At 43.1% G+C, this 15,436-nt stretch overlaps 1 protein-coding gene across 2 annotated transcripts in view; it reads left to right on the top strand.

Moving 5' to 3' along the window:
* Window positions 1–11,324, top strand: part of LIPA (lipase A, lysosomal acid type) — a 128,694-nt gene extending 117,370 nt beyond the window's left edge. For both annotated transcript variants that reach the window (XM_061402757.1, XM_061402756.1), the window contains exons 8-10: window positions 114–185; window positions 8,893–8,964; window positions 9,837–11,324. In XM_061402757.1, the coding sequence (XP_061258741.1) occupies window positions 114–185; window positions 8,893–8,964; window positions 9,837–10,070 (378 nt within the window). In that variant the 3' untranslated portion in view covers window positions 10,071–11,324. The remainder of the gene's footprint in view (window positions 1–113; window positions 186–8,892; window positions 8,965–9,836) is intronic.
* The last annotated feature ends 4,112 nt before the right edge of the window (window positions 11,325–15,436 follow it).

Genomic DNA, 15,436 nt, shown 5'->3' with positions numbered 1-15,436 from the left:
TATTTGAGGTTATGGCTCTGTAGTTTTTAATGCTTCCCAGTATAAACTGTGTTTAATATCAATGCCTCCTTCGTGCTATTTTCATTCTTTATTTCCACATATTTATTTTGCAGTCTAGAGTGGCTGTGTATGCAACACACAACCCTGCCGGAACTTCTGTGCAAAACATGATACACTGGCTCCAGGTAGGCCTTTCAGGAGCGTGGTGGGAGGTTGTAGAAAATCAGCATTGGAAAGTTCTGTGCATTCCAAGAAACAGAAAGTCTGCTCACACATCTGGACTGCCTTCCTTCCAGTGCCCTGGGCTCTTGTCACTGTGTCAGCGTTGTCTGTGTTATCCTTCCTTGGGGAGACTGCATTACATGCAAATTCACCAAACAGCTACTGAGGGCTCCCCTGGTGGCTCAGTGGGAAAGAATCCGCCTGCTGTAGCAGGACACACAGGTTTGATCCCTGAGTTGGAAAGATCCCCTGGAGGAGGGCATGGCAACCCACTTCAGTATTCTTGCCTGGAGGATCCCCATGGACAGACAAGCCTGGTGGGCTACAGTCCACAGGGTCACAAAGAGTCGGACATGACTGTGCAACTAAGCACACGGAGCATTTCAGCATTAACCCATGAACACAGTTTACCTGAAACATCAGTGGATGAGCAGCTAAATCAGTCATGGATATAAATGAGAGTCACTGAGTTTTAATATAGACTTTTGATTGAATGATCACATATCACAAAAATATGCATGTTTATTCTGCTGCTGCTAAGTCGCTTCAGTAGTGTCCGACTCTATGCGACCCCATAGACGGCAGCCCACCAGGCTCCTCCGTCCATGGGATTTTCCAGGCAAGAGTACTGGAGTGGGGTGCCATTGCCTTCTCCAATGTTTATTCTAGAAAATGTATAAATTACATATGGCTATAATAATAAGGTTTCTCTTATATCATTCTGTAATCCCCCACGGAGAAAATGTGTACCCAGGGATATGAAATGTCTCTGCATTGTACTGTTTCTGGCTGCATGTCATTTCAAAAAGTAGTAGTTAAAGATATAGATAGAGATCATAATTATAGAAATAGATTGATTTATTTTCTTCTTACTCTTTCTTATAGCTTGATTTTTTTTCCCACCTGACAATATGTCAAGGACTTATTTCTACCTTGGGGCGTGTTTTTTCCCCCTTGTACAATTGTACAATTTTCCCCCCAGATTCTTTTTAAATATGAAATAACTCACCATTTAAATACCAAACCAAGATGCAGGGGGTGTCTTGGATAGCAGTTTCCAAACATCTGGCAGTCACTGCCTGCATCAGAATAATGTGAGTTGCCTTTAAAAATACACTTTTTAATAAAATACTGTTTTTAAAAAGAAAGGGGGAGTAGGTTTGTTGTAGCGCTACTCAGTGGTAAAGAATCCACCTGGCAATGTGGGAGATGCAGGTTCGATCCCTGGGTTGGGAAGATCCCCTGGAGAAGGGAATGGCAACCCACTGCAGTATTCTTGCCCAGAGAATCCCATGGAGAGAGGAGCCTGGCAGGCCACAGTGCATGGCGTTGCAAAGAGTCGGACATGACTGACCACACTTGCACGTTGGATTAACTACAGTCCAGGCTTTTGAACCTGCACTCATTTCACATCCTAGCAAGGTAATGCTCAAAATTCTTCAAGCTAGGCTTCATTAGTACATGAACCAAGAACTTCCAGATATACAAGCTGGATTTAGAAAAGGCAGAAGAACCAGAGATCAAATTGCTAGCATCCCCTGGATCATAGAAAAAGGAAGGGAGTTCCAGAAAAACATCTACTTCTACTTCATTGACTGCACTAAAGTGACTGTGCACTGTGTGACTGTGTGAATCACAGCAAACTGTGGAAAATTCTTCAAGAGATGGGATACCAGACCACCTTAACTGCCTCCTGAGAAACCTGTCAAGAGATGGGATACCAGACCATCCTTAACTGCCTCCTGAGAAACCTGTCAAGAGATGGTGATACCAGACCACCTTAACTGCCTCCTGAGAAACCTGTACGCAGGTCAAGAGGCAACAGTTAGAATCGAGGCAACAGTTAGAATCGGACATGGAACAACAGACTAGTTCCAAATTGGAAAAGGAGTATGATGAGGCTGTATATTGTCACCCTGCTTATTTAACTTATATGCAGAGTACATCATGCGAAATGCCAGATTGGATGAATCACAAGCTGAAATCAAGATTGCTGGGAGAAATATCAACAACCTCAGATATGCAGATGATACCACTCTAATGGCAGAAAGTGAAGAAGAACTAAAGAGCCACTTGATGAAGGTGAAAGTAGAGAGTGAAAAAGCTGGCTTAAAACTCAGCTTTCAAAAAATTAAGATCCTGGCATCCAGTCCCATCACTTCATGGCAAAAGTTAGGGAAAAAGTGGAAGCAGTGGCAGATTTTATTTCTTGGGCTCCAGAATCACTGTGGATGGTGACTACAGCTGCGAAATTAAGAGATGCTTGCTCCTTAGGAAAAAAGCTATGACTAACCTAGACAGCATGTTAAAAAGCAGAGACATCACTTTGCTAACAATGGTCCATCTAGTCGAAGCTATGATTTTTCCAGTAATCATGTACAGATGTGAGAATTGGACCATAAAGAAGGATGACTGCCGAAGAATTGATGCTTTGAACTGTGGTGCTGGAGAAGACTCTATGAGTCCCAGCAAGAAGATCAAGCCAGTCAATCATAAAGAAAATCAACCCTGAATATTCATTGGAAGGACTAATGCTGAAGCTCCAATACTTTGGCCATCCGATGTGAAGAGCCAGTTCATTGAACAAGACTCTGATGCTGGGAAAGATTGAGGGCAGGAGGAGAAGTGGCCAACAGAGGATAAAATGGTGGGATGGCATCACCAATTGAGTGGACTTGAGCTTGAACAAAGTCCAGGAGATAGTGAAGGACAGGGAACCCTGACATGCTGCTTTCCATGTGGTTGCAGAGTTGGACCCGACTTAATGACTGAATGACAACAGTGCTTTAAAACACAGACTCCTGTGTTCCATCCCTAGAGATTCCAATTCATTCGGACTGGGAGCCTAAACTTTTGTTTTTTAAAAACAACTTTATCGAGGTATAAGTGACATACAGTATTTAAAGTGTACAGTGTAGTCTGTTTTGCCATATACACCTGCAAATGTATCACCACAGTCAAGACAATAAACATCTCTCTCCCCCCAGAGGCCCCTGTTAACACCCACTCCTGGAGCCTACTCAGACCCACGTCCATTGAGTTGGGGATGCCATCCAACCATCTCGTCCTCTGTCGTTCCCTTCTCCTGCCTTCAATCTTTCCCAGCATCAGCGTCTTTTCCAATGAGTCAGGTCTTTGCATGAGGTGGTCAAAGTATTGGAGTTTCAGCTCCAGCATCAGTCCTTCCAATGAATATTCAGGGTTGATTTCCTTTAGGATGGACTGCTTTTGGTGCCGAGTGGTGAGAATTTAAATACTGTTTAAAAATTCTGCCCATTAGATTCTACTATTCAACAGGATTTGGGACCCATTGCTTCAGGACATTACTGGCACGTTCATGTCCCGGGAACCCTGGCTGTTGGGAGTGCCGTGGGTCACCTCCCCCTAGGCTTGTCCCTACGAACCAGGCAGGATGGGGTGTGAGGCTTTTATTGCCATGGTGACTATGAGGCCCAGTGCTAAGCATCAGTGACTCAGTGTCAGAGTCTGGCTTAGAAGAGGCATTTGTAAGGCAGGGAGCTCGGGACAGGCAGAAGAGCACACACTTACCTCTGAAGTAATGTCCTAAAACCTTCAAAAGTCCTCAGATGTTCACTGCTAAGTATCCATTCAGGCCCCTGCTTTTCTCCTCAACCACATCTCTGTTTAGCCAGTGGTTTTCTTTGTATGCCCTGCCATCAACGTCTGCTGGTCTGCGTGAGCATTTTTACCCTCACCCCTAATGGACATTTTTCAGGAAGGCCCAGCGTCTGTCATCTCAGAGGCCAGTGCTCCTCGTGCAGAGGATGACTGAGCTGAGCTCAGAGCATATGCTGAGCGTCCAGGCATTGCACCCTTGTTTCTTAGCACAGCACAGGGACCCCCAGCCCTGGCTTTTCAGAGCCCCTGGGAGTGTGGCGGCCAGGGCTGTCAGATTCCCCCGTTTGCCCCCCAGGTTGGCATTCCTTCGGCCTTTCCTGCTGCACGCCTCCCCGTCCTCTGGGTTTGCCTGGAGCTCTTGGATGGGCTATAAGCCAGGCTCCTGCTCTTGTCTAGCCCTTTTCTCAAATAGCTGGTGGGAGTCAGAAGCTGCTGGCTGTGGATACGAGGAGCACTTTCAGGTCACCCGGGGGTGACCATGTGGTTTTAGGTCCTAAGTGCATTGGAATGTGCCCCAAGAGTCTTTCTGAAGTCCAGATTCCCTGCAGAAGGTGGCCCTACCCTTTTGCTCTTCTGCTCCTTGTGTTCCCTTTGTCAAGAAGATAGTTGCTTTTTTTGGCCCTTAAAGGCCATTGTATTCATAGTACCTTTTGAAATGAATCTTTTGTTTAAGTAATTAGCATTCGCTGCTCAGTAATTCTAAATGTAGTTCTTTACTGGATTTTAGTATTTAGCTTAAAATCTTATCCTCTAGTATAAGCCTCACGTGTTGCAGATTTCTTCCAGAATCTCTAATCTCCTTGGTGGCTGTGCCCAGAGCCCAGGTCCTTGCTCCTGTTTGAAAAAGGCAGGTCCTAACATATCTTTTCAGTGCTATTCAGAAGTGTGTGTAGTAGTTGCTAAGTCATGTCCGATTCTTCGCGACCCAGTGGGCTGTAGCCCACCAGGCTCCTCTGTCCATGGCATTATCCAGGCCAGAATACTTGAGTGGGTAGCCTTTCCCTTCTCCAAGGGATCTTTCTGACCCAGGGATTGAACCCAGGTCTCCTGCATTGCAGGCAGATTCTTTACCATCTGAGCCACCCTGGAAGCCCTCAGAATTATTTAGGGCACTCTAAGATAACTTGGGTCTATCCAAGACTTGTTAGGAATCAGAATTCCTGAGGGTATGGCCCTGGGATCTGTTTTTTAATAAGTACCTTGTAAGATCTGATGTTCTCTATTGTTTGAAACCTGCTGCTTAAGAAATATACATTAGTTAGGCTCTTCAAAACACTGTAAGATACATTTAGTAATTCTTTATTACATATATATGTTCATTATGAAATTTTCAAAAATATGTGAGTACAAAGAAGAAAATACATCCCATGTCTACCACCAATGATAACTACTACTAGTATTTGGGTATTATAGGGGAGGTATAATTTTTCCTTTACCCCCTTAGGGTTTCTGACTGGGACTACTGTGGGACAGATTAACAGGAGTAAAGCATATGGATTTTTTTCTGTGTTCATGGGAGCCCTCACAAGAAAAATGAAGACCCAAAGAAGTAACTCTGCCGAGGTGCTAAAATACTAGGTTGAACAAAGAGTAGCAGTTGTGGAAAAATAAAATATCTGGGGAGACTTACAGGATATGAGAGTGATTTTTACAAGGTCTGTGTGTTTAGCTTCCCACAGCCTCCTCTCTCAGGCTCTGGTGTTGTGCACGCTTCTTCCCCCTGATATAGGGAGGGCTTCATTCACATGCAAGTTTTGTTGTCTCCTTTTAGAAAGAAAAAGGAAGGTCAGTGTCCTCCTTGCATCTGCTGTTTTTCAAGTGCCTTTAACTCCAAATGATCATTATGCCAAAGCGGCATGTTTTGAGTTGGCATGTCCTAAACTCTTTCAGTGTAATCTTATAATTTTTTGATATAGTTGTTTCCATTACAAAAGAAGAATGATGCTACGTGCACTTTTTAATTATTTTATTTTTATTGAATTAAGTAGCATTGTATTTCTTAGGTACAGGCTAAGTTGCTGTATCAGAGACTCTAAAATACAGCAGCTAAATAGTTTTCTTCCTCAGAATCCAGTCCAGACATGAGTGGCCCGTGATTGTGGAGTGGGGGCAATGACTGCTCCAGGAAGTCCTGCAGGGACCCGGTGCCCCCTGCAGTGTAGCTCACCATCTCCGGGGCACTGGCCTCTTCATCTGGTTGAAACTGGGTCACGTTCATGGCAGTTTCAGCCCACACAAAGGAAGCCCGGAGTTCCTACTCTGGCAGCTAGATCCTTAGCAAAAGACCTAGAAATTTTATTACTGAAAGGAAGAAGGCAAGATTGGGTCCTGGGGGGACAAACAACAGTCTGTGCCATAGTCAAAAATACTTTTCCAGGTCAGTAACTATACTTAGAAATATTTTAACTGAGAACAGCTTTTTATTGCTTGAATTTATTATTATTTTTATTATTACAATGATAGTGTTTTTTGGGCAATAAAACATCCTAGAATAAGTATTCTTGAATTAGACATCTGTTCTTATACCTTAGGGAGATGAGTTTCTTAGGATATGGTCTTGGTAGACTTAATGATCAGAGGATAAGTATATCTTTAAGACTTGTAGATATGTACAATGGCACCCCACTCCAGTACTCTTGCCTGGAAAATCCCATGGATGGAGGAGCCTGGTAGGCTGCAGTCCATGGGGTCGCTAAGAGTCGGACAGGACTGAGCGACTTCACTTTCACTTTTCACTTTCATGCATTGGAGAAGGAAATGGCAACCCACTCTTGCCTGGAGAATCCCAGGGATGGGGGAGTCTGGTGGGCTGCCGTCTCTGGGGTCGCACAGAGTCGGACATGACTGAAGTGACTTAGCAGCAGCATGGTACTTTAGAAAGGTTGACCCTGAGTATAACCATAGTGCTGTTCAGTTTTATTTTCTGACTTTTCTCCACTTAATATTGTTTATAAACAGTTTTCTCTTTCTATTTTATTATATAATCCATTCACAACAGTGGCATACTATGTGAATATTGCAATATGATATATTTAACTAAGTATCTGTCATTGAATGTTAGCTTATTAATAGATTTTTGTTACTATAAATAATCTTCTTCACATTTCCCATCTTCTGAAATGCCCTTTCAAGACATATGTGAGAAAGGGACAAACTGATGTCTGTCTCCAGGGGCAGAACAACTTGCATTCGTATATTTTCACTGACACTTAGAGTTGGGGAACAGATGTACTAACAAGTGCTGTAAATTCATATCTTATTCTGCTTGTTCAATGTGCTTCAGATATTAATCTCTGTCATTCGTGATGACAAAAGCAGATGCTAAATATTTCCCTTGTAGTACCTCATCTCACATTGTTTTCTGTTGCGTGAAACAGTAGAATTTCATGCAGTTGATAAGAGCTGAAAACTTCTCCTGGGGCTTCCCTAGTGGCTCAGACGGTGAAGAGCCTGCGTGTAATGCAGGAGACCCGGGTTCAATTCCTGGGTCAGGAAGATGCCTTGCAGAAGGGAATGGCTATCCATTCCAGTATTCTCATAAATCAAAAGCAGTTTGGCAAAAATGTCTAGATTTTTTTCCATTTACTATTTGGAGAAGGGAATGGCAACCCACTCCAGTGTTCTTGCCTGGAGAATCCCAGGGAAGGGGGAGCCTGGTGGGCTGCCGTCTATGGGGTCTCGCAGAGTCAGACACGACTGAAGCGACTTAGCAGCAGCAGCAGCAGGCACCACCCTCTGGCCAAAACGTGAACAGTTTCCAATTCATTTAGTTCGCCCATTTTGAATTTGTTTCTCCACATGTTTTTAATTGGGGGATATAGAGGAAAGTATGAATTTGCATTATTTCAAAATTTATGAATAAGTGACTTTTTATTAATATTTTTATATCATGCTATTCAAAATAAGCATACATTTAAGTTTCAAATACATCATCATTTCATGGCTCCAGTATCCTCAAGTGGTTAGAAATGTTCTGGTGTGCAGTACAGTTTGGTGATTATACTGGTACTGGTACTCAAGAAAAATATTAAATAAAATAATTAAAATGTTAAGTAATATGACTAATCAAATAGAATGGATATAGGAAATATGATGGAAATTGTATGTAATAATATATAAATATATTAACATATTAATATAAGTATATTGTGTTAATATTAGGCTATATATGTTTGCTAATACAATTAATATATTTACGTACTAATATAAATATATTTACCCATATATTGCTAAGTTGCTTCAGTCGTGTCTGACTCTGTGCAACCCCATAGACGGCAGTCCACCAGGCTCTGCCGTCCCTGGGACTCTCCAGGCAAAAACACTGGAGTGGTTTGCCGTTTCCTTCTCCAATGCATGAAAGTGGAAAGTGAAAAGTGAAAATGAAGTCGCTCAGTCATGTCTGACCCTCAGCGACCCCATGGACTGCAGCCCACCAGGCTCTCCCGTCCATGGGACTTTCCAGGCAAGAGTACTGGAGTGGGGTGCCATTGCCTTCTGCCATTACCCATATAAATATACATTAATTATGTATAAATGTATATTAATCTATATATTATTTGTAATATGTATTCCTTTCCCAAGTTAGATAGTTAACACTTTAGAAAAGTTTAAGATTCAAATTTCAGTAAGAACATCATCATAAAGGTTACCCAGTGGATGCACTGTTGATCGAGTATCGTTTACAGCACACAGGTGTAGCTGCTTTATTGTGTCATGTAATAGCTACTTTCCAATCATACAGTGCGAAACTGAATCATTTAGGAATGGAGAAAAAAATAATGCCATTTTATTTTAAATCAGTTTGGAAATGAAGAGTGAACTGGGTTTCAGTATAAACTTGGGAGTTGGTGATGGACAGGGAAGCCTGGCTTGCTGCAGTCCACGGGGTCGCAGAGTCAGACATGACTAAACGACTGAACTGAACTAATAAATTTGGTATCTGGGGAGGTGGCTAACTCTTGCAACCTATGATGTTAAATCAAATTTCTATGTTAGATAACTCTCCCCCGCCCCCAATTATCTTCTATCTAGGTTGTTAAATTGCACAAGTTTCAAGCCTTTGACTGGGGAAGCAGTGCCAAGAATTATTTTCATTACAACCAGGTAAAGTGTTCAAAGTTTTTCGAATTTAAATGGGCCCTGAAAACTCATCAGAGAAGCCAGCCTGAGTTATGAGAATTCTGGCTGGGCTCAGGTGCTGGGGAAATGTCCAGGAGGGTTGACTAGGTAGCCTTTGTTTTGTCCTAGTCAATTCTAGAACAGCCTAAGCTTCCTGGTTCACTCTTTGGACATTGTCCATTCTCTGGCTCTGTATGTGCAACTGTCTTTCTCATATGTCATGGATAGTGATCAGGCACAGATATTAGAGTCAGACAAACCTAGGTCTGGTAGCTGGTGGCTGGTGGTGGCGGGGGGCGGGGAGGGTGTTTGGCCAAATTACATTGCCTAAACCTGTTCTTCCATATACAAATAAATTGACCTTTTTTTTTGAGTGCTAAGGAGTCTAAAGTGTGAGGCCCTACGCCCATATTTTCCTTATTTAATTCTCAGAATATCCGTGTGACATAGATGTCATTATTATAATTAAAGCGGAAGAAACTGAGACTTAGAGAATTTCTATGACTGTGTCACACCCCAGAGGGAGGAGAGGTTTGGGATATGACTCCAAAACCCCTTCCCAACCACTTGGTTTGGTTTTGCAGCTTGGCATCAACCACCTGGGAGAAGGATGCCTTCCTCTCAAGGATGTTACCTGTGCTGGTAACAATTCGATAGCCAGCAGTCATTATAGTATTCTTTTCTTCTGGGTTAGTCTTCTTGTTTGTTCTGGCAGTAGTTAAAAAGTAACCTGAGAGCAGTTTTCAAAATTTGGTCTTTTATTCTTGGATCAGATTTTCTAGGCAGTGTTTTCAGGGGATCGCATTTTTGTCAATGAAAACAACAGACACAGAGCCTCCTGTGGGTTTTCATTACAGAGTTCCCCTCCCCTTTACAACGTGAAAGACATGCTGGTGCCGACTGCCATCTGGAGCGGAGGTCGGGACTGGCTCGCGGATGACAAGGACATCGTCCTCTTACAGATGCAGATCTCCAACCTGGTGTACCACAAGCGCATTCCTGAGTGGGAGCATCTTGACTTCATCTGGGGCTTGGATGCCCCGTGGAAACTCTATAATGAAATTATAAATCTAATGAGGAAGTACCAGTGAGTGTCAGACTGGAGACATTCACTGTCAAGTCGCTGTCAAGTGTGTTTGCTTAATTTCTCTAAAATACTCGTTTCCTTTCCCAGGCTTTTTATATTTTTATAACCAAGGAAATTATGCTGTTGAAGATGCCTGATTCTCTCCAGTTAGGATCAGAAATGCTTTTGCTTTTTTCATTTAATCATGGCCAAATACAAAGCTGGTGCCTCAACCAGTCTTAAAAATGACACTGATTCATAAACGATCATGACCATTCCATTTATCCTTACTATTTAGAATACACTATATTGCCTTTTTACTCTCAACACAGGACGCATTGACACATGTTGGAATTTTCAAGATGCCTTGTTCATCAGTAAATAATCTGACACAGACTTGAAATAAGCTCAGTATATAAGTACCCAGTTCTTACCTGCTTGCCTTAAAGGGCTCTCGGTCGAATGGCCTTGTATTTAGAGATCTAAGTGACACCTCCTCATGTTCTCATGTAGTAGGTACGAAATCAACTTCAGTGACACCTCAGCAGTGCTGGTTATAATGATCCTATGATGAATTTTATCAAGCCTAATTGCGAGAGCTGCTATTTAGCAAATATTTAAATTGCTCAGACTGAGGGAAATAATTTTCTGGAGTCTTCAAAAATAAATTACATTCATAAAAAAAAATACATTCATCAACAACAACCACCACTATACTTTAAGTAACTTGACTGGTAGAGCCAACCACTGATATGCATGAACTTTTCATTGTGTGGCAGGCCATAAAGCCACTTGTTTCAGAAGAAGAGTCCTGTGAAGACACGATAGCACTATTTTTCCTGAAATTGCAGTGTTCACTTCACTAGCTGCTGGAGCCTGGTGATGGCATGTGTAGAGCAGAAGCCCTGATGCCACTCAGGAGGAGTGCCCTACTTCATTTTCACACAGAAGAAATGTGAATGTGAACTTGGTTGTTTTCAGTAAAGCTCAGGGATTGTTTTTTCCTTTTGTATGTGTTCAGATTTTTAATACTCCTGATTTGCATCCCTGTGTCAGGACACCCACATTCACCTGCTTCTCTCGCAGCCCCGTTTCCTTACAGTGCTGGCAGATGAACAGTGACAGTTGCTCTGGTTTTCTGATAGAGTTGCTTTGCGATAATAAACAACACTTGGTATTGGTTAATCTGTGCAGACAATGTAAGACTACTTTATAACATTCAAGTGACCTTATTTAAACTTGTCAATAAAACTCAGCCTCCCAGGCCTGAAGCACTGTGTGCAGGTGTGAGTTCGCCTTTATTTAATAGTCATTCTGGACTTCCTTCTTTCAGCAGGACTTCGTTTTCCTTCTTGTCTTTCCCCCTGCTCCTCCTTACTCTTTGTAAACCTCATTGATACTGCCCGTGGACCTTTGGTCCTCTCCCATAGGGAGGAGAGTGGTCTTAAACCTAAGGAGTCGGGGGATGGTTTGGGAATCTTCAGGGTCTGCTGAGCGAGGCTGTGAGCGGAGACTAAACCCTGATTAACCCCGTCTGCAGGTAGTGGCTGCAGACGGGACCCTAGATTCAAGCTCTGTCCATCAACTGCTCTCCTTAAACAAATGAAGCGACCGAAGCTAGCAGAGGCAACGTCACAGGGCTCCCAAAACGTAGATTTAGGGGTCTAATGTGATCTCTCCCACTGCTCTGTGAGCTTTAAGATCTGTCTTACTCACCTTTGTATACCTAGGATCTAACACAAAGCCTAGAATATTCGTGAGTCAATAAATATATGTGGACTGACAGAATGTGTGAAAAGTGGCAGACTTTGTCATTGAGCTGAATGAAATTAGATGCACAAGTAACTGCTGGGAGAGTCTGAAGTGGAATCTGATTTTTCATGGCAACTAAAGTAAAATTGTGCAGAAAAGAGTAAAATTGTGCTAGATGGGAAGGATATATGACCCCGGGGGATGACACTCTTCCTGCTGGTCTTATGTTCCCCTAAAGGAAGAACACTTCTTTCTCCTTTGACCAAGGCAAACTGGTTTGCCAACCAGGTACAAGATCCTTAAGTATAGGGCCAGAAATAGCGTGATTATTTTTGTTGTTTCCCACCAGTAGTGAGAGAGAGCTGGCCAGAGAATGGCTTCCGGGTTTTAGGTGACTTGGTTTCCCTTCTTTGGTTGCTATCATGGAGTCTCCCTCAGATGCCCTGGTGAACTCGTGGGGAGTAAATCTGCCACTCCCCGGAACATGGGAGTGAAGGAACAGGGCCTAAGTTCTATAGAGTCCACCTTTTATTGTTTTGCTCTTCGCCTCCTTGCCAAAGTTTTCTTTGGGGATTTTTCATCAGTACATGGGCCAAGCCAGAGGTGGAGATGTTGCACGGTGGTTCTTACTACAGCTGAGTTACACCAGGGTCGCTAACCCTCCAGGCCACAGACCAGTACCACCTATGGCTTGTTAGGAACCTGGCCACACAGCAGAGGTGAGCATTGGTGAGGGAGCCGAAACCTCATCTGTAATCATAGCTGTTTCCTACCGCTGGCATTACCAGCTGAGCTGCGCCACCTGTCAGATCTCCTGTCAAAGCTCCGATGGGACTATGAACCGTGCATGCGAGCAGTCTAGGGTGCGTCACTCCTATGAGAATCTAATGCCCGCTGCTGATCTGAGGTGGAGCTGAGGCAGTGATGCTAATGCTGGAGGGGGCGGCTGCCAGTATCTCCCATCACCCCCAGATTGGACTGTCTAGTCGCAGGAAAACAAGTTCAGGGCTCCCACTGATTCTGTGTTATGGTGAGTTGGATCTTTGATTATGTATCACAATGTAATAATACTAGAAATAAAATGCACAATAAATGAAAGGCGTTTGAATCATCCCGAAACCACCCCCCGACCCCGTCTATGGAAAAAATGATCTTCCAGAAAACCAGTCCCCAGAGCCAGAAAGGTTGGGGGCCGCGGGGCATTTGCCTTTGTTGTCGGCCTCTTCCTCCTGATGTATCGTGTAGGCTCTTGTGTCCTTACAGCCCTACTGGATTCATGTAGGCTTGTTTCACGGTTGGCCGACAGTACAGAGCACTGTTGGACTTTGTGCCTTCAGAAGTCCTGTAATAGGTTGGGAGGAGTTCTGACTCTGTTGTTTTCCACTGTGTTTGATATATGTTCTTTTGAGCAGAACACAAAGATCTCCAGAGACCTCTAGGGCAAGGAGAAGACTAGTTAATATTCTGTCAGCTTGGAACTCCAAGATCTTGTGTGTGCTTGGGCAAAGCCCATGTGCATGTGCATGAAGTCACAATTGAGAATCAAGTCATTTTTTTTTTTCATTCGCCATAAGGGGGCACTCTTGGCTTTGCTTCCTCACCTTTTCTGGACTGCTGCTGCTGCTGCTGCTGCTAAGTCGCGTCAGTCATGTCCGACTCTGTGCGACTCCAGAGACGGCAGCCCACCAGGCTCCCCCATTCCTGGGATTCTCCAGGCAAGAACACTGGAGTGGGTTGCCATTTCCTTCTCCATTTCCTGGACTAGACGAGAACTTTGTGGATTTAGGAGCCAGTTGTTAATTTGAGGACTGGTTAAACCAACCATGTCTGTGGTCATTTCTATCTAAGATTACAACTAATTCTTGCCTAATGCATAATATATGAAAAATGTTCTCAAAGAATAACTGAGTCCCAGATGGGACATAAAAATGAAAACCTGCCTAATAGTTAAGAGTGATCAGAGACTCAGACAGGAGGGAGGAACTGGGGAAGGTTTGAATGGAGGCTTCACACTTAATAAGACTGTTGACATTATCTTCAAGCAATGATTATTTTGTGTTTGTGGGTATGAAAGGTGTTAACTTGTTAAATGTAAACATTTAAAATACCCTATAATTGTAACTCATTTTTTTAATATATGGAGAGATTTTCAAAATGTGAGCCCTGAAAGACATCAGGTTATAATAATACTGATTTTTAAGAAGTTTGTTAATAATTCATTCAAGAGTATTTATTGAGTATTTATTTTACTGTGCAAGTTTCAAGGTCTGTTTCAAACTAAGCAAGTAAAAGTTTTTCTCTGTCAACTTGTTTTAATAGTATTACAACAAATACTTTGTATTTTTACCCTGTGCCTTCCTGGGTTTTGAAGCCTTCTCATAAGGCTTTCGGAGAAGGCAATGGCACCCCACTCCAGTACTCTTGCCTGGAAAATCCCATGGACAGAGGGCCTGGTGGGCTGCAGTCCATGGGGTCGCACAGAGTCGGACATGACTGAACCGACTTAGTAGCAGCAGCAGCAGCAGCCTAAGGCTTTGATCTTTACAACAACTCATTTGATGGGAGAGGGACAGTGGTATGCCTCTTAAAGGAGATGGTTTTATATGCTTTTATATTTCAAGCAGATCGATGAGAATTCCAACAATCTCAGTAGAAGCACTCATTTACACATGACACAGATGGATTGAAATATAGTGTTTAAAACTAAATATGCATTAGCATCTATGTCAAATAGGGCGTCAAGGAATCTCTTGGGGGAGTTAACACTGCCCACCCCCTGCCATGTCCATCATCAGCATACCCTACTGTTTGGGTGCTGGCAATTAAACTGTTTGGTTTTTGGAGTCTTTTGTAAACTGCCCTATAAATGCATCGTCCATGTCCCACTCCAAAACTAAACTCCTCCTGTAGAGGTGTCAGTCTTGAAACTGACACTGATAGGGTTCTGCTCTCAGTTTGGCTGTAACCTCCTATTGAACCCTAGCTGGTCTTCACTTTTCTGAGACTGAGTCTTCATTTTTACAATGCTGCTGCTGCCGCTAAGTCACTTTAGTCGTGTCCGACTCTGTGCAACCCCACAGACGGCAGCCCACCAGGCTCCCCCGTCCCTGGGATTCTCCAGGCGAGAACACTGGAGTGGGTTGCCATTTCCTTCTCCAATGCATGAAAGTGAAAAGGGAAAGTGAAGTCGCTCAGTCGTGTCCAGCTCTTAGCGACCCCATGGACTGCAGCCCACCAGGCTCCTCCATCCATGGGATTTTCCAGGCAAGAGTACTGGAGTGGGGTGCCATTGCCTTCTACACAATGAGGGGTTAGATTGTGATCTTTATCTTCCCCTTCTATAAATTTTATGGATTACCACTGTAAGATGTTACAACATGTCTCATTTCTGATATCTAAGAATAGTCATTTCAGTTACATAGTTGCCAAGACAGTCTTACCTAATTTTGGAAAGAAAAAAAATCATAAAGGTCACTCATAAAAAGAAACTGTGTTATTGGTAAAAGGTTTTTCCAACTACATGTTCTATATTTTCTGTGAGATGGTGCTTTACACAGTCTTGCGGTGAGTTGGTACCAACCAGCTTTAAGATTGTGTTAAATATGTACACACCTAGTGGGTGTATGCTCAGCAAAGTCA

Source organism: Bos javanicus, chromosome 26 (assembly GCF_032452875.1).
Source record: "Bos javanicus breed banteng chromosome 26, ARS-OSU_banteng_1.0, whole genome shotgun sequence".
Lineage (NCBI taxonomy): Eukaryota > Metazoa > Chordata > Mammalia > Artiodactyla > Bovidae > Bos > Bos javanicus.
Note: the sequence above shows the minus strand (reverse complement) of the source record. Positions and strands in the feature narration are given on the sequence as shown.